This window comes from Colossoma macropomum, unplaced genomic scaffold (genome assembly GCF_904425465.1).
Source record: "Colossoma macropomum unplaced genomic scaffold, Colossoma_macropomum, whole genome shotgun sequence".
In the NCBI taxonomy this organism is placed as follows: domain Eukaryota; kingdom Metazoa; phylum Chordata; class Actinopteri; order Characiformes; family Serrasalmidae; genus Colossoma; species Colossoma macropomum.
Genome location: NW_023494794.1, coordinates 5,342,017 through 5,366,405, shown reverse-complemented (window position 1 = coordinate 5,366,405; position 24,389 = coordinate 5,342,017). Strand labels below are relative to the sequence as shown.

The 24,389-nt window shown below is 38.2% G+C and overlaps 3 protein-coding genes across 5 annotated transcripts in view; 2 read left to right on the top strand and 1 right to left on the bottom strand.

Moving 5' to 3' along the window:
* Positions 1 to 1,080: 1,080 nt before the first annotated feature.
* Positions 1,081 to 8,186, top strand: btf3 (basic transcription factor 3). Its single transcript, XM_036579954.1, has 6 exons — positions 1,081 to 1,161; positions 2,048 to 2,116; positions 2,206 to 2,319; positions 3,459 to 3,660; positions 5,757 to 5,813; positions 7,767 to 8,186. The coding sequence occupies exons 2-6, from the start codon at positions 2,048 to 2,050 to the stop codon at positions 7,811 to 7,813; spliced, it is 489 nt and encodes a 162-aa protein (XP_036435847.1). The 5' UTR covers positions 1,081 to 1,161; the 3' UTR covers positions 7,814 to 8,186.
* On the bottom strand, positions 7,898 to 13,528 carry ankra2 (ankyrin repeat, family A (RFXANK-like), 2). Its single transcript, XM_036579953.1, has 9 exons — positions 13,433 to 13,528; positions 12,066 to 12,437; positions 11,807 to 11,965; positions 11,538 to 11,603; positions 11,343 to 11,440; positions 10,992 to 11,117; positions 10,045 to 10,111; positions 9,866 to 9,946; positions 7,898 to 9,729 (listed from the first exon to the last, which is right to left on the bottom strand). Exons 2-9 carry the CDS (start codon positions 12,319 to 12,321, stop codon positions 9,674 to 9,676), a joined length of 909 nt encoding a protein of 302 aa, XP_036435846.1. The 5' UTR covers positions 12,322 to 12,437; positions 13,433 to 13,528; the 3' UTR covers positions 7,898 to 9,673.
* A 4,709-nt stretch (positions 13,529 to 18,237) lies between these two features.
* Positions 18,238 to 24,389, top strand: part of LOC118814370 (NACHT, LRR and PYD domains-containing protein 12-like) — a 31,175-nt gene continuing 25,023 nt past the window's right edge. For 2 of the 3 annotated variants that reach the window (XM_036579952.1, XM_036579949.1), the window contains exon 1: positions 18,238 to 18,525. The gene's annotated coding sequence lies outside the window, so the exon portion shown is untranslated. Of the gene's footprint in view, positions 18,526 to 21,940; positions 22,405 to 24,389 lie in introns of all 3 variants that reach the window. The other variant, XM_036579951.1, reaches the window with a different exon arrangement.

Here is a 24,389-nt window from a genome sequence, read left to right as displayed (position 1 = left end):
GTTAACAACACAATGCACCCTTTGAAACTCAGATCTTTATAAAACATTGATTGACAAGACCCTTAGTCAGTCATGGCCAACTCTGAGCACAATCTAATGAACTGAATTTTAATGGAGCCAAGCAGGTTCAAATAGAACATGAGTTGGTCACTTTCTTATAATCTTCTAGCACTGTGGTCTGAAAATGTTGACCGTTTAGGATGATACAGATAATGTTTGACGGATATAGCAGGCAGGACTTTGCTTGTGTTTATTTAGCAGACTTTTGGAATGAGATGTCATTACTGATGTTTTCATTTTTCATAAGCTCCAAACTGATGAGACAACCGTGATGTTTCTTGTGGTTAATTCATGTTTTTCTTTTGTTGATGATGATATGAGGCCTGTAGCCCTGCTGGGCAAATTGCACTTGTGTATAATTCTCTATAACAAAAACAGCTGTCAAGGCATTCTTTCTTCTTGATAAATATATATTTTTAAAGGGATCAAATCATGGAAAACTGAACTTCTCTTGCTTTTTTTAAATAATTGAGTTTAAGTAATATGTAAACATTTTTCTCATCAGCCCATAAGGCCATATATCTGCAAAAACAGCCTGTTTTGAATTTATTGTTTCTGTGAAGTCATGAGAATATTTTGCATATGTCCACCTATTAAGGCCACAGCAGTTTAGCCCCGCCCATTCATACTGAAGTTATAAGGAGTGTTTCAGCTTGGGCTGCTTTTTGAAGCGGCACCTTACAGGACAACCAATCAGAACAGAGATTTCTCTTACCAGTCTTAAAGGCACAGAAATAAACAAAATATCTATGTGATTTTAAGGGATAGAGTAAAAATAAATTATGATCGATTTGGTTCACAAATGTGTAAGTGGACCTCAGAAAAATAATAATAAAACACAAGAGTAATGTAGGGAACCAGCCCTTTAAATGTATGTCTGTGTGTCCTTTTTTAAAGTTTTTCATACACTGCCTTCTCTCCATACTGTTTTTATATTTACTGTGTCAATTGTGCTTTTTTTTATTAATTTCGAAAACTAATAATAAAAAAGTTTATTTTTTTATTGCAACCGGCTGCGTCGCATTTCAACCCTCGCGTCACTTCCGTCCCCCTCTCTCGCGTCCATCTTGCTCTCCGCGTGTGTTCGCTGCTAGCGTGCAGGTCAGTGAGGAACCTCTAAAACACTCTTTTTCCTGCACAGACACTCCCAGCTTTGCGGCTCAAGGTAAATTAAGTGACCGGTGTGCTGGACCGGTGGTTATTTCTTACGGATCGTCCGCGGAAAGCTCGCTGAGTTGAGTAGAGAGCCCGGGTCGCGGGCCTGGCGGAGCGAGCGGCCCGAACCAGCTAACCGAGCGCAGCAGGCTAACGGTTAGCGTGCCGCCGCTGGATGAGGCTGGAGCCAGGCTCGTCACTGTTGGTTAATTCACCTTCTTTTACGGACATTAAAGTCGCATAAGTAACATTAACCGCTGTCGTTACGGCTAATGTGCGAGTGTTTTACTCATAACTGTGGTGTCTTCGTTTGTGTTCTCTGTGAGTCTGTTCGCCTAGACGAGCCTCAGGTAACGTTAGCATTAGCGCAGCGCTGCCTCTCAGGCCAAGTTCACGCCGTGTCTGTCTCTTGTGGACGGAACAGTTACAGGTTCCGTCCCGCTAATTGTAGCCTTACCTACTTTACTAACCAGATATGATATTCTGACAGCGGTCTCGATGTTGTCCTGCAGAAATGCTAACTAGATAACTTGTAATTCTCGGCAGAGGTAGCGTTAGCCGGCGCCTCGGCCTGTAACATGAGTGCAATCTCTCTGTTCAGTTAGATAAACATCAGTTACAGCTAGATTTGGTGCTCAGAACGTTTTATATCTACCGTTGTTGGTTAAGAAGTCTCTCTATTTCAAACATAAGACATATATTAAGAGACACTAGCTGGTGAAGTCACTTCAGACCGCACCCCTGCGAGCTATCAAACCTGCAGCTAAGTGTTAGTTAGCTGTCCTGCTGACTGACTTGCTCTGCGCTCACTCACATGTGCTGTTTCCTACAGATGAAAGAAACAGTAATGAACCAGGAGAAATTAGCCAAGCTGCAGGCGCAAGTCCGCATCGGTGGAAAGGTAAGAACGGAAAGAATATTTTTAGACCACATATGTAACCTGCTAACTTTATTTCTGATTTCTGATCATTTTGTATGTCTGTCGAACAGGGAACCGCACGCAGAAAGAAGAAGGTTGTACACAGAACCGCCACCGCCGATGACAAGAAACTTCAGTTCTCCCTGAAAAAGTTAGGCGTCAATAACATCTCCGGGATCGAGGAGGTGATGTCTCATTTCGCTTGACTGTTTTGTTAGATGTGTTTAGGAGGGATTACGTCCATTTTGCGTGGAACGTGTTTAGACAGTTATTCAGTGTGTCTGGGCTGATACATGTAGGGTCAACCATGTGGAAGGTGTGACGGTGTACATTCAGTTCTGTCCTGTGTTTGGTTTTGGATAATCAGTCACTTGTCTCTGTGTTTGGATAACATAATACTCATTTAACTGGGTTTTTTTCAAGTGTGTAACAAAGATTGTGACCAAAAACAGCCTGCGAATTCTGGCAGTGTCAGAAATTGAGGTCTAAAATATCAGTTTATCTGCTGCTGTATCAAAAAAGCAATTAACACGTGTCAAATCTTTTTTTTAATGGGGAATGGAATGACTTTTTGTGTGGAAGAGACAAGAAATTAAAGTTAACTTTATTATGCATTTTATGTTTTAGCTCAAATGTTAGTTCGGCCCTTCCTTTAGTTTACCAGTGCCAGCATCGCTAACTGCCACATAATGGACAGAAAAAGGCCCAAGGACCAAGTTCACATGTTCAACGGTTCATGGCAGTTTAATGTTTTGTTTACAGACAGAATTGAGTGTCATATGGTGAGGCCTTTTTATTGGTCTGCCGACCTAATTTTTGGCACAATGTTACTTTCTTGCATTATTAGCTTGTTACCCCAAAATCTTTAACATATAATCTGACTTGGCACACATGGGCTTAAATGATGCAGCACAGCCTGCCACAGAAGATTGGCCAAGATCGCATTTGTATATAAGATGTGTAACACCACTGTCACACAGTTTACAAGGCACTTTATGAAGGGGCCATCACATTTTCACAGACAAACATATGTAATGCCCATGAGTCGAAACAATGTATTGCACACAAACAAGCTGTTACTGTGCGAATATATAAAGATTCTTAAAAGTTAGCCTGAGCGTCAAATCAGGTTGGAGTGATTGATTTATTTTGCCAAAGTGGTTTGAACAAATTGGTGTTAGCATTACTAGTAAACAGCCTAAAATTACTTTTACCCTTTTAAATGGGGGGGGTGGGTGGGGGATCATCTGATTCAGACCAGTCTAACCAGAAGCTGTGTCACTGCAGTCTGTTAACCCCTTAAGTCTTTTGTGTCACTCTGCAGGTGAACATGTTCACAAACCAGGGAACAGTGATCCACTTCAACAACCCCAAAGTGCAGGCTTCGCTGGCAGCCAACACCTTCACCATCACAGGCCATGCCGAGACCAAGCAGCTTACAGAGATGCTGCCCTCCATTCTCAACCAGCTCGGCGCGGACAGCTTGACCAGTCTGCGAAAACTCGCTGAGGCCCTGCCCAAACAAGGTATGATTGAGTTATTAGCTGTTGTGTTTTGCCCTCCATTTCATTCAGTTTGTTACACTGAAACAAGGAAAAGAACTGATCAAATGTAAAAAATACCCAGTGGTTGAACAGTAGTCATTTAGTTTTCTAATCTATTTTGAATGACAATTCCATATGCGGAGATGCTTGGGGAGTGGGGGGTGAAATGTTTTTTGGCTGAGTGTATTTTCCCTTGACAATTAAAAGTAGATATAGCTGCATTTGTAATTTCAGGTGATGCACTTGTTTAAAAAGCATTGCAGGGATTCTCATTTTCTGCATGGTATTTGACATACTGATTTGAGTGAGTGTGCTGTCTGTAGAGGGAATTGTGAACAGGTGTGTGTAAGGGGGTGGGGGTAGGGTATGACATTTGGCAGGGTGCAGCTGATTCTTCAATAGAAGGTCCTGTAACTTCTCTTCCAAATACTATTGTAGACTGAAGAAGGGGGTTTAGATTCCCTGTTTTTTCCTTCTTCTTTTCTCTGCATATTCTACATGTAAACATTTTTTACTTCAGGAGTATGCTTAATGTACTCTTTTAATCTAGGGGTCTAAAGTGCATTGTGAAGCATTGTTTTGAGGGTGGTGATTCGTATATCCATTACAATGTAAGCATGCATTAAAATAACATTTTACAAAATATGCAACAATTTTCAGCCAAAATAAAGTTTAATTAGGCCTGAGCAACAAGATGATGTGATTGGATATCGGCGATGATTGATGAGTAAGCAGATGACTATGCTATGGGAACAAGAATTGACAGAGTTAGAGAGGACAGTTTAAAGGCTGCTAAATAATATTGAACATGTCGTCCAAATGTAAAAATGCAAATAAGCTTGGTGTTGTTTAAGTAGACCCGAAGATGTGTGTCATTCTGTAATCGTTTTCATTCCCATGTTAGCAACTCCATGTTTTAAGCATATTTCTCTGAGGGGAAAAAAAATTATCGCAGTTTTTCAAAAAAACGCTTCTAACACGTCCTGTGGTCGAAATATGAATATTGCTACATACTTGCTACAAGCAAGCTCGCTCTTCCGCTTGTAGAAATGACATCCCATGTGAGTAATACTGTTAAACTTCAAGGGTGTTATAGCACAGTCTGTAGGCTACTACTGCTAAGGAAATTTTACTACCACACTGGACAAAGCTTGATTATTTTTGTGGGATTTTTGGGTAATGTTGCCAATCTTATGTCAACTCAGTGCACAGCAGTGTTAACTTTCATGTTATAATATTCATATTTTGACTTAACAACTCGAAATTTAAGGGATCCAGCAACATTTGGAGGACTAATGTACATACAGCGACACATACTGACTTTGCAGCATTTTACTTTGCCACAATGCATGAAAACGGCATTCATTTGTCTCGGAGAAAACCAGCACAGAAGCAGGCTTTCTAATATGGGCATAATGCTGATTTGGCCAGCTACAGAATAGATACAGCTTTAGAGGTATATAGCTTCTCTACTTACAGTTCATAACAGTTGTATATTTAAAAGTAATTGTACCAGTACATCTGGTTACAATACATACGTTTTCATGATACATATCACTGTTTTGACACATACAATGCTCTTGTCATTTAAACACTATCAAAAAGAATGAATATAATAATTCAGCGTTGCATGCAGTGCTACACTAAATCCAATTAAACAGGACTATTTATGCTCTATGCAATAAAACATGACCATATCTGCAGTATGCCCAGAAATGCAAATTGTTTTATCACAAAATCTGTCATTATTACGATAAAATGTAGTCATATTGCCCACCTCTGGTCTTTGAATAGTCTCTTTAAAAAAAATAATAAATAAATAAAAACACTGCTTGGCTGAGAATGGAAGTGATGTCAGGAAGCTGAGCTTTCTCTGTAGTTAAAAGTAGACAGTACTGTCAGATGGTAATTGTACATCAGAACAAAAACAAGTGTGGTGCGTCATCCTTTGTTTGGAATCTGAAGACTAGGCTTATGCTGTTTTCGTTTGTGAGTGGATGACTTGTTTTCCAATTGGTACTAAGCAGATATGTCAAGTATCATAACTGCTGCTAACTCTGTTCTGTTATTTATTGCAGCAGGAGATGGAAAGGCACCAGTGGCAGCAGGAGAGGAAGATGATGATGAAGTTCCAGGTTAGTAGGCCCTTTTCACTTTTTTTCTTTTGAGCTTTATTACCCATCTAAAATCATTTGTAATTGCTCTCAAAGTCTGTACTCATGAGCTTCTCCCCCACACAACTATCCATCCACCTGTCTGTTTACCCACCCACTAACTCATAGTATATACTGTGTACATTTTATATTATTCCCTGTAGGTTGCATAGCTACAGAATGATTGCCATATGTGGTTTTCATGTAGTAACATAAGCGCAGCACAGCTTGCTTTCTTCAGCACAGTCAGTTGGGTCATGACATCAAAACAGTTTCAGGAGGCCGGTTTAAGGTTTAAGATTCATCTGTCAGAATGGAGTTTAAAACTGTATGGTTTATGAGCCCTGAAAGCAGGCTTTGCTTTTCTTTTTGAAGAAAATGAAGCCAACGCACAAGGTTGCCATTATGATTACCCTCTTGCTCTCACCTAGCCAGCTCCTTCCAGCAACCCAAATTCAGTCAACGTAACAAACGATTACATCTCCTGCTCTACCAAATGAACTTGCCGCACATGATGACAAGGGGTTAACGGCTCTTGCCGTCTCGCCGTTACTAAGCTTCGTCCTTTTATTTTTTTTTCCAGTCCCTTCTGAAAACAATCAGATCAGGGGGCCCCTTCTGTAAGTGATTTGAGTCTGACACCCTGGAGCAGAACAGTGGAAGTCTCATTTATCAGATTTCATCTCATAAAAGGCAACCTGCTTTTGATCCACCGCACTTCCATTTTTACAGCTGCGGACTTTCCAGTCCCCCAGCGCTCGTTTTTTGGTCGCCCGGGAACACACACATTTGTGTGTGCGTGCAAGCTTGAGACAGTTGACGTCCTCAAGCAGACGGGGCAAAATAACCCGAATCATGTTTCATATAAACACTAGCAGTTCCAGCATAGATTAGATGTAATTCCTGGCACTCTTGATTGGATGGTCATGTAATGCTTCAAAGCGTGTCCGTAGCCCCACAGTTCGCACCTTCTTTCGTCTTTCATTCAGATCTGTTAACCCAGCCAAGCTGAGTGTAACAAATGTTATTTGTAGTTCGTAAATTAGGGCTGTAGCTATACAGAAATTATATGTATGCCAAGATGTTTACGCAAGATGTTTCATACAGAAGTTTTAGAGAGCAAGTGTTCTTTTTGTATTTATATATTTGGACCAAAGTCCAATTTACAAACCGTGACTGCTCGGTAAAAGCATAAAAGCAAGTAATTTTAAATTTAGAAACAAAGTGTCACATTTAATGAATGAACCAGCGTAAGTGACCATTGCTTCCACAGCTTGTCAATGGAACTGTTCCTATGTGTTTTTATTAAAGGGTCAGTGAAATGATGTGCATTTTTTCTTTATGGTGTCCAAGTCCATTAGTTTCCCTATAGAATAATTTGGCAACATAAATCAGGGTATTGCATCATGAGGATCCCAAGTGACCCTTTGTGGTACATTGCCAAGGTCAGCAGACCTTTCAAGAATGTTAACAAGAATGGGTCATTTTTAAGTCATGGTTAGGCTGGTTCGGTTTACCAGATCGGGTTGTATGATTCCATGTTTTATTGTTTGATTATTTTGGTTGGGGTGGGGGGTATAAATGGGAGTTCTAGGACAAAGGTTTATATAGGTGTCCGAGTACAAAGACTTTCAGATAAAACCGATTATCTTGTTTAGAAATAAGTTTACACCATTGTACAGGCTATAAAACAAGCATGGAATAGATTCTTGCCGATATAAAAATGGAGATCCTTTAGTAGTTTAATTTGTTTTGTAATTTGGTTTCCAAAATAGTTTTGCAGTCCGCCCTGACGATAAAACAAATTAAAAAGAAACCATTCCCCAGTGTCTGTCATTTTAGTAGTGTAAAAACAGTTTGGCTCACAGCGTATTGTCTCTAAATCTCCCATTAACTACATTATAACATCCCTGTTGTAAATTCTATCCTTTGCAGATCTTGTGGAGAATTTCGATGAGGCTTCAAAGGATGAGGCTAACTAACTTGAAGGGAGGGTCAGACGTTTGGAAGCTCCTGTCTCAGCTGGGTCATGTGGGACTCTCCCCCCCCACCACTCCCCCAAACCCCTTTTTGGGCAATTGTTTTTTTTTTTTTCTTTTATAAATATATTTCAACCCCACTCGTCCTGTTTGTCCTCTTGTGCACTGCTGTGTCCCCCTTGTGTCCAGGCTGAGGGTGTGAGATTGTGTTTACCGTGCAAAGCTTCACACAGTGAGGTGTGAGTGTGTGCGGTCTGTGGGGCGTCCTGCCCGTCTATCTCCCTGTTACTGAGGCTCACTCCTTTGTGGCCTAGCTCAAGCCAACATCTGGAAATAAACATTTGCTATTAAATGCTTATTAAATACATCACTGCCTTCTCTGCACATTTTTCATTTGACTTATTTTTACTTCTTACAACCAGCTGGTATGTAGCGCTTTCATCTCACTGGAAAAAGAGGTTTAGTCACTTATGTTTCTGTTTTAATGCTTCAAAAAGATTGTTGTGTGTAGACTATGGAAACTGATGGTAATGTTCTCTAAATGTCTACGAAACTTGGTCTTTTGGAGGAGAAAAAGGTTAAATGTGTAGCCTTATTTTTGGTAGTTTGTCAAAACAGTTTGCATAAGACATTGCTTAGTTTAGGAAAAAACATTTTATTGCAATAATACTGATCTGTTGACTCGGTTTAACAGGCACCTTGTTTTGTATCATTTATTCTAAATTGAGCATACACTGCATCTCAAACAACTGAAGACTTCATGCTTTTAAAGTGAAGTTTAAAACCAGCTAGAATGTATGCATTTGTTACTTTCTAGTGAATTAGGGTTGGGTTAATACATTTTATAGCATCTCTTAAATCAAATCAAGCATTGCTTAAATCAAAAACCTTATTAGTTGGTCTGTTTAGGATCAGTGAGCGAGTAAGCATGCTTGTTCCAAACTTAAGCCTCCTGATTGGTTGTCTAGATAGCATTCCATAAGTGTGTTAAAGTCAATGCTTCTTGATTAGTTTCTTTTTTTTGTTTGAACTATATCAAATTGTTTTTAATGTATGACTGAGAATGAACACCAGTGAATCAGGCTTTTGTCATTTGGACTAAATGTTTAACTATTTTAAATTGGGTACCCAATGCTTGATCATTTTCTCATGGTTGCTTAATTGGTTTGTAATGTGGTGTAGATTAATGTATACAGATTTATTCTAATTTATTGCCCAACAGCAAATCATTTTATGCACTAGTTCAGTTACATTCCAGTCATTTGAATATTCCACCAATAGAACAGTGGACTGGCCAAGTAGGAAAAGAAGCTGAGCTGAGTTCATCAGGGCATTCATTTTGATCTTTCATTTTTCACAAACTGTTACTGTCAGTATTACATAAATGAAACCTACCAATTTACCCTATTTGTCTTATAAAAATATTTGCAGGATAATAAAAAAAAGACATAATTGAAATGAAAAAAAGTACTTTCTGCTTTTGCCTGTCATTTTATTGTAAAATTTAGTTGGCAGGTTCAAGTACATAATGCAAACAGTTGGTTTTTGTATTATTTCATTAAAAAAAACCTACACTGAGTTCACACAGAACAGCTTCACACATAGTCCACGCATCTAAATAAATATACACAATACATAAAAGTTAAGGGATGCCTACACATTTTTTTGCACACTGTCATAATAAAAATGACCAAAAAAATTAAAACAACATAACGGACGAAGAAACCACAGCGAAAGTGGTTTCTACACGAGTAATGTAAACATGCAAAGTGATGAATTGTCCAGTTCATCTGTTTTGTCTAACAGACCTCCTCAGTGATGTTCAGTTATATTCAGTTCCTTTCTCTCCTTCCTCAGTAACAGTTACTCTTTGATTCCTTGTAGCAGCTTCAGTAGATGTGCTTCCATGACCTGTTGAACTGGAAGGGAACATGTTGAGATAGGACGCTCTGCAATTGTGTTTTTGAGGGTTACAAAATAAACAAGCGTTTGCTGCACTGGTGGGATATTTAATGCATTTGTCCAAACTGGTAAAATAAGTGAAAGTGTAGTTACCATGTCTATGGCCCATTGCCACAGCCATGTCCATAGCATTGAAGCCTGAGTCAGACTCCATGGTTGGGTCAGCTCCATTCTCTGTTCAAAGAGTTCAATGTTACTTACTGTACAGAAAATTTTAGTATACTGCACAAGTCATTGTACAACTTTGTCAAGCTTCAATTTAGCACTCTTACCCAAGAGGATTTCCACACAACGGACATGATTACCATGGACAGCATAAAGTATAGGGGCTCCTCCGTTCTGTAAGCGCAAAAACATGCCTGTAGGTACGACTCTTCACAAAACAGAGCTATCTCTAAATTTACGATATCTCAGCTGTCTGCTGGATACTTTACTGAAATAAGTTACAGAGCATTGAAAATTGGACTAAAATTATACTTTTACTAACAATAACTTACAATAATAACACAAGCATATCGGTATCGGCAGGTGACTGCTTTAAAAATGATCATCGGACAGATGTTTAGATTTGGCCAATATTTTAAACTGATATTTGATCATATATTTACTGCATGCTGGAAGAACATAACATTTAATTATTTTACTGAATTTGTTACCCTACAGAAATCATAGGGCTGTAAGGCTTAGTCTGGTAAATTTAGTCCCCATTTCTACATTTATTTAAATGTTTGTGCATCAGCATCAGCAAATATATACATGAAAAATATTGTCATCGGCCTACAATTCCCATATTAGCCCGTATACGTGCTTATTTTGTTTATAATTAGTTTCATTCCATCAGTTTAATGTAAAACATTTAAAATCCTTTTGACAAGACTTGAAAACAGTTATTATTTTTTTTTTTTTAATATCTTGAACTGACGTCTATATATATTCTTGGTTCTCTGAGGTATTTCAGTTTAGTTCCCCCTTCTATTTATCAGGAATTAACTAGGCTACATTCCAAACATGTTCACGAAACATAGCCAAGACGACTAGCAGTTGCATACTTCTTTAATTTTAATTGTTAAAACAAAGTGTAAATGCTACCACAGCATCTGAGAAAAGCCACTGCAAAATTAGGCATTTTAGTCAGAAAAATGGCCAAGCGATCCTGCTGGGACTGAAAAAGCACATTCCTACATTGTTGTACATGTGATTCTCAAAAAGTGTTTCTTACCCAGTCATACTCGTTGACGTCCACACCACAATCAATGAGCATTCTGACTATGTCTGTATAGCCTTTACTGCAGGCTAACGACAATGCACTTTCTCTTCCTTTTGCCAAGATGTGGGGGTCCGCACCCTACAAAAAAAAAGTGAGTGCATGTTGGGTGTTGTATGTACACTAATTTGTACTATATGGTCTATTTTGTATTTCAATGCCTGTTATGACTTGGCAACTGCACTTGACGGAAATCAGTGTACTTACTAAATACTTCTATAGTATCAACCTAAGAAAACTCACATTATAGTTTTCTTGTTCAGATTAAGGTTTTTGATGACTGTAGATTATGTGTGTTGTACTCACGCTCTGTAACAGGAATTCAACCACAGCGATCTGACCATGAGCTGCCGCCCACATGAGTGGAGTGAAGCCCTCTTCGTCCTGCAGGTTTATGACTGACTCTGATTGGTGGGAAACAAACAGGTGTCATTACAGGATTATGAAGAGGTAACTGTCAATGAAAACACATCTTAGTATATATAATTACATAAGCTTTACCTTGTTCTATTCGACTGGCTAGGAACACCATTTCACCTTGTGCTGCAAGTTGGTGAATAGACAGAGCTGCAAAAAATCACAAGTTGAAAGAATTATGAGAAATGTGTAGTATGTACGGTATGTACAGAAAAGACTACAGTGGTGAGAAAAAACAACTTCACCAGCTATATTTTGTGTTTGAATTACAGAACTAGAGTCTCCTGCTTATCATAGCATTTGTAGTATATGGATGGTAACATAGCAGACAAAATGAAAGGTGTTTGGCTTACAGTGAACAAGCAGTGGAGTTGAGGAGACCTCGTTGCCGCGGTGTTTGTTGGTTAGCGTTGTCGACTGTTTTATTGGAGAGAAGTGCTTGGTGGTGGACGGTGTGTAAACATGCCTAACTTGAATTCCGGGAGAAGGAGAAGTCTGGATATTGCATTCCGCTGGAGATTGGAAAAAAAGGAAAGAAAGATTCAACCTGTAAACAAAACAAATTATTATTTCCCAAACTGCTGCAATTAGCAGTTTTTTTTTTTGCCTTACCTTTAGACAAGACTGAGGCCACCTCCAAGTCAGAGTTCACTTGGTCTTGGATGTTCTTGCTGTCTTCTTCATTCAGTGACTTCACGAAGCGGGAGCACACGTTCATGTCAAAGCGGTTAGGCAAGATGAATTTTATGCCCATGGCCACATTCTGCGAGCCGGCATCCTCTGTCGTGCCAATGCTTACAGAGGGCTCCACCTTGATGTTGGTCATCTCGGGCAGAGGACACATGCCTTCCATTTCTTCTGATGCCATTGGATTTCGAAAACTCGGAACGGCCACAGATAAGGGGGCTTATAGCTGAGGTGGATCAGTCCTTCACAAAAGCACTTATAATGTTTAACCCCCCATGAATACTACAGATGTGCACCCTGAAAAATAGAAGAGAGATGACTGGGACTACATAGGAGACATCATGTATTAGTGCAGCTGACTGGTGTAATTGTGTCAGATCGACAAATCAGTTCACTTATGAGAAGTAAGCCAAGTGCTACAGGTGTAAACAGAAGACAGATAGCTGCTCTTACACGATGAGATGTGCAGTCATTCAATATATCGGCCATATAAAGATTTTCATGTTCTGGGAAATGGAGACGTATGTAATATGATCTTGAGGAGCAGCAGAATGAACCCCGTAAGAACATTTTAGCATATAGGCTAAACTTGTAGCTAGCTTTAAGAAGCTAAGAAGGATTTGGTGTTTCAAACATCCTAGTTAACTACTCTGAAACCAAACAGTTCAACATAAAAACGTGAAAATATCGAGCATATAGCGAGCTAGCTAGCTCTGTAGTAAATGTTTTCCCTACATAGCTGTGAAGAGGCTGAATTTGGCCTCTGAAGCGCTCTTTTTTCCCGTGCCACCTTAAATGATGCAGCAATTTCATTCTGGTGCACCATTTAAGGTGGTAACTTTACAGGAAAATTCAAATAAGCAGCTGAATTCAGCTTCGTATATCTGTGAATGTCTGGTTAGCTTGTTAACTAAGTTAGCAAAGCAGCTAGCTAGCTTAGATGCACATCAAAGTCTGTGTCAGTTAAAGTGGGTGTCTAAAATAATGAAAACCGTTCGCCAAGACAATCGACTGGTTCATATCTAAACCACTACCACTCAAATTTCCAGGCATACTGTACTTTTGTTTGCAACGTTAAGCTTACTACACCAAGAAAGCAGGCTAGCTAGCTAGCTGGCTAGCTAACTTGACAGGTATCTGTGGTGGATCATTCTTGGCCGAAAAACACCATATTAAAGTTGCTTGCGCATTGTATACTATGCTATAGGTACGTCAATTAATATGTACTAAGAATACCCGAATTTTAGTCCTATAATAGCAGATAATAATATGACAATAAAATAATACTGTACCCGGTTAACGGGCAGCGGTCAGTGAGCAGAGTCGGTGGTGTTGTTTTGAAAGGACGGGTTGTTCCCTGAATTCAGACGGAATAAAGTTTTTCAAATGGTCTTTAGCACAGGCCCGTTTTGACCGTAGTACAGTCAAAGAATTTGTCTGTTTATCCGTCTATTTGATATTTTACTTAAATAAAAAGAAATTAAATAAGTACATTAAGAGATTTGCACTCAGTGGCATGTATTCAGAATAGGATACATTTAACTGGAAGCGAAAAAATGCTTTTAGTACTAGTATAAAATACTATTTGTACTAATATCACTACTTCTGCAAAGGATACAATGTTTACTCAAATCAAAGTTTAACAATTAAGCGATAATAAAAACAAGTAAATAAGTATATAGCCTATTATTATTATTATTATTATTATTATTAATAATAATAATAATAATAATAATAGTGCACATTTTACGCTATTTCCTCTTTGTCTCTCTATCATTCACTCTTCTGCTCATATATTCTGGAATGCTAGAAGTTTGATTGCCTTTTTTTGCTGCTGCAGACCAGAATAAATCATTATGGAAGCTGAATGACATCTCTGAGAAATCTGAAAACGAAGGTATAAAGGTACAGGTTACTGTCAAGTAATATCATTGGAACTTGCACCTATTAAAAAAATAAAATAAAATAAATACATAAATGATAATAATAATAATAATAATACATTAAAATAAATCTTGATGTTATTACAGGTTTGAATTGATTTCTTTCACTAAGGTGAAAGTGTAGACTCTTTCGCCTCAAAAAGAGGTACAAAAGTATCCAGACACCCTTTTCCAGTCAGTAAACTGAACCACTTTAAGGTCCACCCTTTGCTGACACAGGCATTCACAGTAGAACCAATAGTATGGGACGCTGCAGCGTCCATACATACAACGCCCAGCATCAGCTATAGGGGTATAAATCCCCCCACCATTGGGATGATACATTTGGGATTAGTTGGAGTGCGGGTTATGATCCAAAACTAGTCATCCAACATCACGACCTGACCTCTCTAGTGCTTTTGTAGCTAAATGCAATCAAACCCCAACATCAATGTTCCAACATCTAGTCTAAAGCCTTCCAGGCAGAGCAGAGAAAGAAATATGCGAAGAAATATTGGTCAGGCAGGTGTCCACAAAGCTTTTAGACATAATTCTGTATAATTACGCAAATGAATTTTATCCATTCCTTCATATCAAGAATAGATTCTTCTTTTTAAGCCCTGCTTTATTCTTGAGTAAAGGATGAAATGGGCAACACTTAGTTCTGTAATTATACAGATTTCATTGTCTTATTACCAACAATGTCACCCTCACAAAACAAAGGATTATCGGTTCGAAGGGTCGCTAAAATATCCTGCAAACTGAAGTCGTAGGGACGCTTGCCAGTCTTTAACTCAGAGAAAGGGCTTATGGTATTTTTCCAGCTGCATGACCATTCCATGGCTGCTTCTTCTGCTTGACTGAATGTGTAATCATGAATCCATCCAGTTTGCAGTTTTACCCCTTCATGGTCAAAGTTGCACCATGCTAATCTGATTAGCAGGGATATGCCAAATATTTCTACATAAGTCTTGCTTTGTGGTCTAAGTGCCTCCATTCACTTTTGTGTTCTCCGCCTGCTTCCTTGTGAACTGTTTTCACAGACCCCTGTCTAGATTAGGAATTTGTGGCAGTGGTTGGAACAGCCACTCTGCCCTGCTGAATCCTGTTACTGTCACGGCTTCCAACCCCCCAGTCCCACCCCTTCCAGTGAAAAGAACTTTTTCGGTCACGAAACAGTGTCAGTGGATGTCAAAATCTCCAATATGACAAAGTAATTTAATACAGATATAGTGCGTATATGTTAGTTTGTTTGGGGTTGTGTAATAGGTGTTATGTTTTATTTGTTATATCAGTACTTTGCTAATAAACCCCTTCAACTCTAGACTTATTATTCAATTACTCTTAAGTGTTCATTAAGAACTGTGAGTTCTTCAGTAACCTTAATGACACTGATATGTATGTAGTTGTCTGTGCGAGGAATCAAATAGTGAGTCTGTTTGTGGATCCATGCTGTTTAAACTGTACGATTATAAATCAGTTATTAATCTAGTTTCCCTTTTTTTACTGTGTCCACTCTTTGCCTTTATTACAGCTATTTGGGAGGCTTGCTTGAAATTTTTCAAAGAAATCCACAGAAATATTTTTCCACACCTCCAAAGTTCAGTCTTAGAAGTTGCTTGCATCTTCTGCTTGTCAAAGTCAAAGTGATCACAATTGCAAATTTAATTTAAATTGAACTCATCTGTCCATATAACCTCCACATCTGATATGTCGGTTTCTGTGTTTTACTGCAAACTCTCTTCTATTTTTTCTATTTTCTCAGTAATAGCTTCTTGACAGCTACACCTCCTTTCTGAACTGAGTTTCTTTCTTATCAGAGGTGAAAAATAATGAATTACATTTAATCTTGTTACAGTAATTGAATGCATTTATCCCTGTAATTGTACTTTTTTGAGTAGAATTAAATCCTAGGAGTTTCACTTTTACTTGAGTTATTTTGTAATAATGTACTTTTACTTCAGTACTATAATTTTTAATAAGCCTTACACAGTAAAAATAAGTGTGTGTTGTGGCTCATAAGCCAATTAGAAGAAAACCCAGGTAATTTTGAAGGATTCAGTTCTGAAAGCCAGTCAAAACAGAACGTCTCCCAAAAACACGTCAGCTGATAAATTGAGAGATGGCAAGTTTGGAGGAAAAAAAAATCAAGAACCAAGACATTAGAGGGTCGCTCGCCAGAATTGAGAGAAAAAAAAATAATAATCAGATCATCGTTTGGTCTGATTATAGTCCAGAAAAAAGGCAACTTCACTTAAAAATGCATTAACAAAGATTTAATCCGCAGTCTCACCTTACAGAAAGTACTACATCATCAGACTTTTTGTTTTGTCAGTTCATCATAAAGCACAGCCTGATTCTTCTTCTCACTCACTCACTCACTCACTCACTCACTCTCTCTCTCCCTCTCAGTCTTTATGGTTTTATATGTCTTTAACTGTATATCTATCTATCTATCTATCTATCTATCTCTCTCTCTCTCTCTCTCTCTCTATATATATATATATATATATATATATATATATATATATATATATATCCATAAGGGAGGAGAAAGTCAAATGAAATGAAGTGGGGGGAAATTGTCTGTTAAATATATACCCTGTTTTTTCTGACTTTGTTGAATTACTTGTGGTAGTTTTGGCTAAAAATTAATAAATGTATGTTCTATGGTTGATTACCTCAAACAGTAATTCTCTGTATTTTAAGAACATAAAACTTATTGACTCAAAACCCACTTATTATGAAAAAAAACAAAACAATGAGCAATATTCTTTCTCAATTAATGATTTTTGGGTTTTCTGTTCTTTTACAAAGTACAGAAAAAAGAACTATCTTTTCCCCACAGAACCATCCATTGACAGGTTCCTTAAATAAGCAATGGTGACATTTTTTAAAGAAAAGTGGGGTCCAAAAGGATTTTTTTTTCATCTAAACCTGGAAATAAACAACAGAAAGTTTAGAATTTTTGAAAAAAAGATCAAAATAAAGAGAAGTTATGATAAGTAGAAAAGAAGAAGAAATATTCAAGATTTTGCACTTACAGGCTACTTTTCAATGTTAAGCAAATTCATGCCATTGACATTGTTGTTCGGATGACTCTCAGGTTGATTTGATCTTCTCAATATAGGATTTTGCGTAAACTTGTGGAGTCAAACTCGAGCGCACGCTGTCCTTAAAGCACAAGAGTTCATCAAGATTCTCATTTTCAGTCAAGCTGTTATGCTCACAGTATATTTCATAATGAAAAAGAATATAAAATGGAAGCACCAGTCATCTCAGACCTTTGGTCCCCACTATAATATGTAATAACTAGATGTAGTTAAGTTTGAAAAAGGTTTGAAGTAGTTAGAACTCTTGAGTGAGCAGCGACTCTCTATGGTCAGAAATAGCATTACACTGCTTAGCAGCACTCTTTCCTCTTTCTCTCTAGAGAATTACCACTGTTGAGGTCTGCACATCTAAATCACTCTATTCAAACAAATATTCTATCAGATTAGAGTAATGGGAAGAGTTTTTTAAACAGACATTTGAAAACTGGACAATTGATTTCTAGAGCAAGGATCTGTGTGAGCAACTGTTTTGGTCAGCTGCCTCTGGCCACTTGTGTTCCTTGGCTTTACGTGTTTGTTTGTTTAGAGGTGACTGTGCGAGGCTAATCAACACACATGCTTCCAAAAGCTGCAAAGTGGAGATTTCCTAACCCTCCGCTTATGGACTTTGCAGGATGAGAAAGTGTTTCAAGCCTTTGTTTGGTATTTAGCCAGCTCATAAATCCTATAATCTCTGTCTTTGGCAGCAAGAGGACTGCCTTGGCTAAAAGGACCTTTCCCTCCCCTCCATGCTTGAACCAACACATGAACATCAAAATGAATCACATCATCTTTCAAATTAAAGTGCAACTTTGTAACACTGCTGTAGGAGCCAAACCATAAAGACCATCGTTTGCATTGTGTGTAAATATAAATAGTTAATTAACTTTTTATGAAGAAGTGCATATTTGTATATACTGCTGCTTAATGTAGTATTAAGATGCTAGAAGTGATATTTGTACTGATTATGTAGATACAAATGTCTTCAGGCACCATTTGTTTATGTGCAGAAAATAGGTGCACTGTCACTTTAAGAGCTAACAGCCTAAAACATGTCTTAAAGACATGTTTTAGGCTGTGGGGCGTGAGCTGCAGAGGATACTGGTAGCAGCACAGTTTTCTTACCGTGTTTAGCGTTACGGTTTGTGTTGCATCTTATATTTGGAACAACCTAACCATGGTTTGAAAGTTTTGTTTTAATTTTATTTCATCACGTGTACAGTCTGGAATAAACAACCGTTTTGTTCATTCGTACACGGAGCCCTGTGGAAGTTTCCTTTTCTTCTCTGAAGAACGCAGACACGAGTAAAGAAGTTGCTTCAGCCAACCCAGAACTATGTTCAGCTCATACAACTGCATTAAGTTGACATGGTAAATACACTCGGCGATCTCTAACTTGAAGTTGCCTCTTTCCATTTGAGTTTATAATAACTAAACTCAGTCAGTCAGTCATTTAATCTACCAACCCCAATACAAACCCAAAGGTTATGAATTTGCAGATATGCAGGGAGTGAGCTTGCACTGCTTGAGAATAGTCAGGGCCAGGAGGAATTAGTGGAGATTCGAGGAACTGGATTTACCCAAGTAAAAATAACAGCTAATAATCTGCTCCAGTCAGACTTGAATTCAGTGTTTTATTCTAGATATTTTATGGGTTTTTTTTTCCAATAATTTGTCTTTAAAGAAAAAATAAAAACAGCAAACCTCAATACCAAAAAGTTATGATAGTATGTCAAATACTAAATAAAAAAATCAATCAATCAATAAATAAATAAATCAGTGATTTGTTACTCCAGTACAGAATCCAAGCCAAATTTGCAACTTTTGTTTATCACTACATAAAGTAATCTACATGTAATTTTAATATTTGCAGAATTTTGTCAAGTATTTTTCCAGCTGATATTGCCCATTTTTTCTATATCTATATATGAATTTAGGGTTCTTTACTATATATTTGAGTGTTTTATCTGTTGTGTGTATGCTAAGCCAATGGAAATGATTGTTAAGTAGCTATTATGGTTAGTTCATTGTGGACTGTCTCTCTGTTTCTTGTTCTGTAGTACTTCTAAACAGCTGTTGGCATTAGCTGGCTTGTTAGCACAGCTGGTTACAGAAACATTACCTTTGAGAAACTCACATTTGTTGTCATGACTCAGGAAGCTGATGAAATGGGGGCAGGGGGGTTGTTGGGCATGGGCCAGGCTATGTATTATTATGTTATTATTATTAACCCCAAAATATTAACCGTGGCAAGTGCAAACTGAGGACTCCTTACTAAGTCTATTTAGTAACACACTTTTTTGCAGATACCACAGCTTGCAAACAAATATTCTAGCCAGCTAAGAGTCTTCGTATTCTTTTTTTAAAGAATTTTCACATGGTGGATTTTGAGGTGTGTTTTGGATCAGAAGCCAGCCTCTTTTCAGCTTGTTTCCAACTTGTTGAGCTTGGTTGCTTTTGGTATTTGCTGATATATAGTGGAATCAATTTTTCCACCTACTTTGTATTGTTTCTTGTACCACTGGCTGCCACACAAAAGCATACTCAAAGCATAATAGATCTACCCCCATTAACAGTTGGCAAGGTGTTCTGTTCATCAAATGCTGCTCCTTTTATGCTTCACACATGCTTTTGGAGATTGTGGCAAAGAGTTCTATCTTTACTCCATCAGTCCACTGCACATAAAAAAAGCCTCTGGTTTAACTAAATGCTATGCATCAGACACTGACTTTTGTGTTGAGGTCACAGGTAGGGTTTCCTGCTAATGACTCTTCCATGAAGATCATGTTTTGCAAGCAACTCTGCAGTGAAACGTTGCACTACTATTCCTGTGTCAGCTATACCTTTGCTGTCGTACGCTGGTTTTGCTTTGCGTTTCTGGCCAGCATACAAGCAGTTCTATCTAAGAGTTTTATCTGAGAGTTGACTTCCACAGCTCCCCTTAACTGACATTTCTTAATACAATTTTCTATTATTAATAATAATATATTTATAATATATATAAATACAAAGTTCTTTTGGTTGATAACAAATATTGTAAAACTGGCTTGTTGGTATCTTTCTTCTGGAGAAGCTCATCCATTTTACTTTGTACTGGAGAGTGGATCTCATATACTTTCATTTCATATCTCATATTCTTTGTTTAATTTGCATGTAACCCATCATCCTTTACCAGACTGCCAGACGAAAAAGCAACATTATATACTTTCTGTATATAGTTTGTATGTTTGTATAGTCTATAATTAAGTGTGATCTTTTCTATTGTATACATTTTATATATATATATATATATATATTCTCCCATCTATATATATATATATATATATATATATATATTCTCCCATCCTATATATATATTATATATATATATATATATATATAGGATGGGAGAAGAAAATAAGAATATATAAATAGGAGAAGAATCATTGCACATTCTGTCTGACTGACGTATTGGCTGAAATGGTCATAAGACTGTCATGCAAACTTACTTTTTTCAGTCACATGTTTTTCATTGTGAACGGTAATGGCTACTATTTAGTCATCATTCCACATTAACAATGTTGTCTTGACAAGCAGTACCATGGCAACTCTCCTATTTGAAAACTGGGAGCATACACGTTGTGGCTGTCCTGCCAATGCAGCTCTGTAGGAAGTTGCACCCTTGGGAGGCAGAGACATACTGACTCACCTCTTTTCAATAATGAAATTGCACCAGATTCAGATGTCAGTTCATGTAGATCTCACTACTGCCAGGACTTGTTGAATAGCTGCTGCATTAGCATCATATATTGCATCAGAGCAGACATTGTGTGGTTTGATGTCTGTGTCAACAGCCTGTACTGTTGTTTGTTCTTGAAGAAACCAGTGTTACAGATTCAGTACATAAGGAGTGATACTCCACATTTGGAGAATATTGTAAGTTTATAAACAGTTAGCAGTTTATGGATACTTTACAGATGATAGCAAAAGAAGCTAGATAGATAGCATAGCAGGTCATAGCAGCTAAGTGGCGTCTGATGTAAGTAGGAGGCTTATCATATGTGTGGTGCCACAATACCATAGTGCAAAGTGACCAAGAACCATGGAACGGAAATCCCAGTAACTTACACTGTGCAGGAAGAAATCAACAAAATGAAATTTCAGCTGGAAATATGCTCACGTTTGGTTTTCCCAGAATGTTCGTGAAAAGGTTTGAGACTATATTAGTGTCATAAAATGAGCACTAAAATAAATATGAACTCACATCTTTTGCACAAATTGTACATTGTTACTGTACTGTTGGGAAGATTCATACTTTCCTCCAGTATTACTGAAACTTAATACGTGTACGCTTACTCAATTATATTTCAAAAAGGAAAAATATATACTTTTCACTCCTCATTTTCATTTAGACCCTTCAGATCATTTGTTACAAATTGTTCGATCATCATTGTTGGCTTCCTAAAAGCTTTAAAATTGTTGCTGCCATAAAAACACTTGAAAAAGACTTTAGAGATGAAGGAAAGCTGTTCTTACCTTTAATGTAAGTTAATGTAACAAGATTTTATTCCAAGTAATTTTATCATTTCTATTGGTCAGTTTGTCAATATTCCCACAATGTAAAGGACAGCTGGTGATTTCAAATGATCTCAAAAAATAATCATTGTTTAGATATGACAGTGTAACTGTTTTAAACACAGCAGGCTGTTGTGGAATAATGGAATAATGCACTGTGTATTACTGATTACTTTTGTAATTGCTGATTCTGCACCGCTGAGCCAAAACATTATGATATTCATCTTCCTAGTGCTGCCAAAAAGCTCCGACCCACCGAGATATGGACTCTACAAGATCTACAAGTTAAGTCCAGTAAAGTCTGGTAAACTGCAAGGTGAAGCCGCTAAGATCAACCTTGCTGTTCCAGGACATCCCACAGATGCTCGATCGGATTGAGATATGGACAATTTGGAGGCCAGAGCAACACTTTTCACTCTTCATCATGTTCCTCAAACCATTCCCTAACAATGCATGCAGTTTAGCAGAATGCATTATCCTGCTAAAAGAGGCCATTACATGAAGGGGTGTACTTCGTCTGCGAAAATGTTTAGGTGACGTGTCAAATTGACACCAGCCTGAATGCCCAGAACCAAGGTTTCTCTGCAGAACATTGCCCAGAGCATCACATCTCCCCCACCGGCTTGGCGCGAGTGAAGCACTGAAGACATCGGATAAATGCGTGATAGAAAAAAAAGATGGGACTCCTCAGACCAGGTAACCTTCTTCCATAGCTCCAAGGACCAGTTCTGATGCTTGTGTGCCTATTGTAGGCACTTTCAATGTTGGACCGGGGTTAGCATGGGCACTATGACCAGTCTGCAGCTACGTAGCCCGAAGCAGCAGGTGCTCTGACACAAAGGATAGTCTTTGTCGCGCATTGATGAGCCTTGGGGACCTGACATCCATGTGGTTCATGGTTTGTCCCTCCTCAGACCAGTTTCAGTTGGTACTGAGCATGCTAATGGGAGCTTGACATTTCAGGGATGCTCCAACCCAGTTGTCTGGCCGTGACATTTTAGCCCTTGACAGTGTTGCTCAGGTCTTAATGCCTGCCTATTTCCCCCACATCCAACACATCAACTATGAGAATCAACTGTTCACTTACAGTCTAATATTTCCCAGACTTTGACGTGTGTTGTTACAAGATAATCAATGTTATTCACTTTATCTGTGAGTGGTCGTAATGTTTTGGCTCTTTGGTGTAAGATATCCATCACAAAATTCCTTAAATTATTAATTAAATTTGTCATACAAATAAGCAATAGGCTAATATAAGTTTCAGGAACTGTTAATCAGGTCAGTGAAAGAGGGGGACTGACTAGCCCAGGCTGCACAGGCCAATGTTTGGCGGTCAGGGCTGAAGGTTGGTGGGCATAACGTGAGACTCCACTGGATGCAGCTACCAGTTCTTCCGGTCGATGAGATCTCCTCAAGAGCAGACCGACCGTTCGTGTCGGAGCTTTTGTGCTGAGTACGTGTCTGCTTGGCCTCCCCGCTGTTCCACCCCACAGAGACCCTGAACCATGACGTGATTTCATCTCACAAGCATAAACTCTCACTGAGAGACAGAAAGACATTGTAGTAGTAGGAGAGAGGAAAGAAAAAAGATAAAGGAAATGGGAAGATGGGAATTTGATGCATGGGAATATGTGAATGGATGAAGTTGGCAGGGAAGAAAATAGGTGAGAGCAAGCAGGGAGGTGGAATTAGTATTTGCACTGAAAGGGAGGGGCAGGCTTTCACTCAGTGCCTGCTTTGTTATTCTCTTGTTTTTGTTTGTTTGTTAATTTTGCTTGTTTGATTGTTGGGCTTAATGAGAGCGGTCAGAGGGTCACAGACAACTCCCACTTCATTACAAGAGCTCAAGTTAACTCAGGGAGCGAGTCCCTTCCACCCACCGCACGCAAAACATCACCCGTATTAGTGATAATAAATGAGTTTCTGTATAGATTTCTGTATATTAGATACGTCCACCATCATTTGCCTTTCTCCAAAGATTTACACTCTTTATTTTCGTTTTTCCTGTCTGTCCTTGTCTGAAAAAAAAATCGTAGTAGAGCTCTGAGTTGTCATTTTGTAGTGCGTCATTAGCATCCTGACAAGCCCTGGCTCTAAGCCATTTCTGTCTATGGGAAAAATGAATGGCATTTTTGAAAATTCTCCCATATGGCAGGCATACATAAAAAGCATATGTTTTGTCCTACATATGTCTACCCCAAGAATATCACTGTCATTTGAATTATGAGGTCATTGAGTACTCGAAAATAGGGACTTTTGTTACATGCAAACTGTTATTATTATATGTTATTGACATTGTAAGACTTGAAAACTTACTGAAAGACTGCACAAACCAGCAAGCTTTGTCAAAAGTGATATCAAGTCACTATGGCAGTAGAACGTCCAATTTGAGTCCCTAGTATTGTTATGTAAGTAGTATGTAGTTTTAGAAGTAATGTTATTTTAACATAGTGTTGATGATATATATGTTAAATGTGCAGAAGTGTTAACTTGCAAATTGTGTGTATGTAGCAATATTTTAAATTTATCCCATTTGTACAATAGCTCAGTCTAAACAGCTGTGTGGAATTCAAAAATTCTTGCACTTCATGAATTGCACTGTGTCTGTATGATGTAAGTATTCAGTGGACAGTGCAAGCTCTCGCTCGCAGCCTTGGTCCACTGTGACCACACAGTGCCAG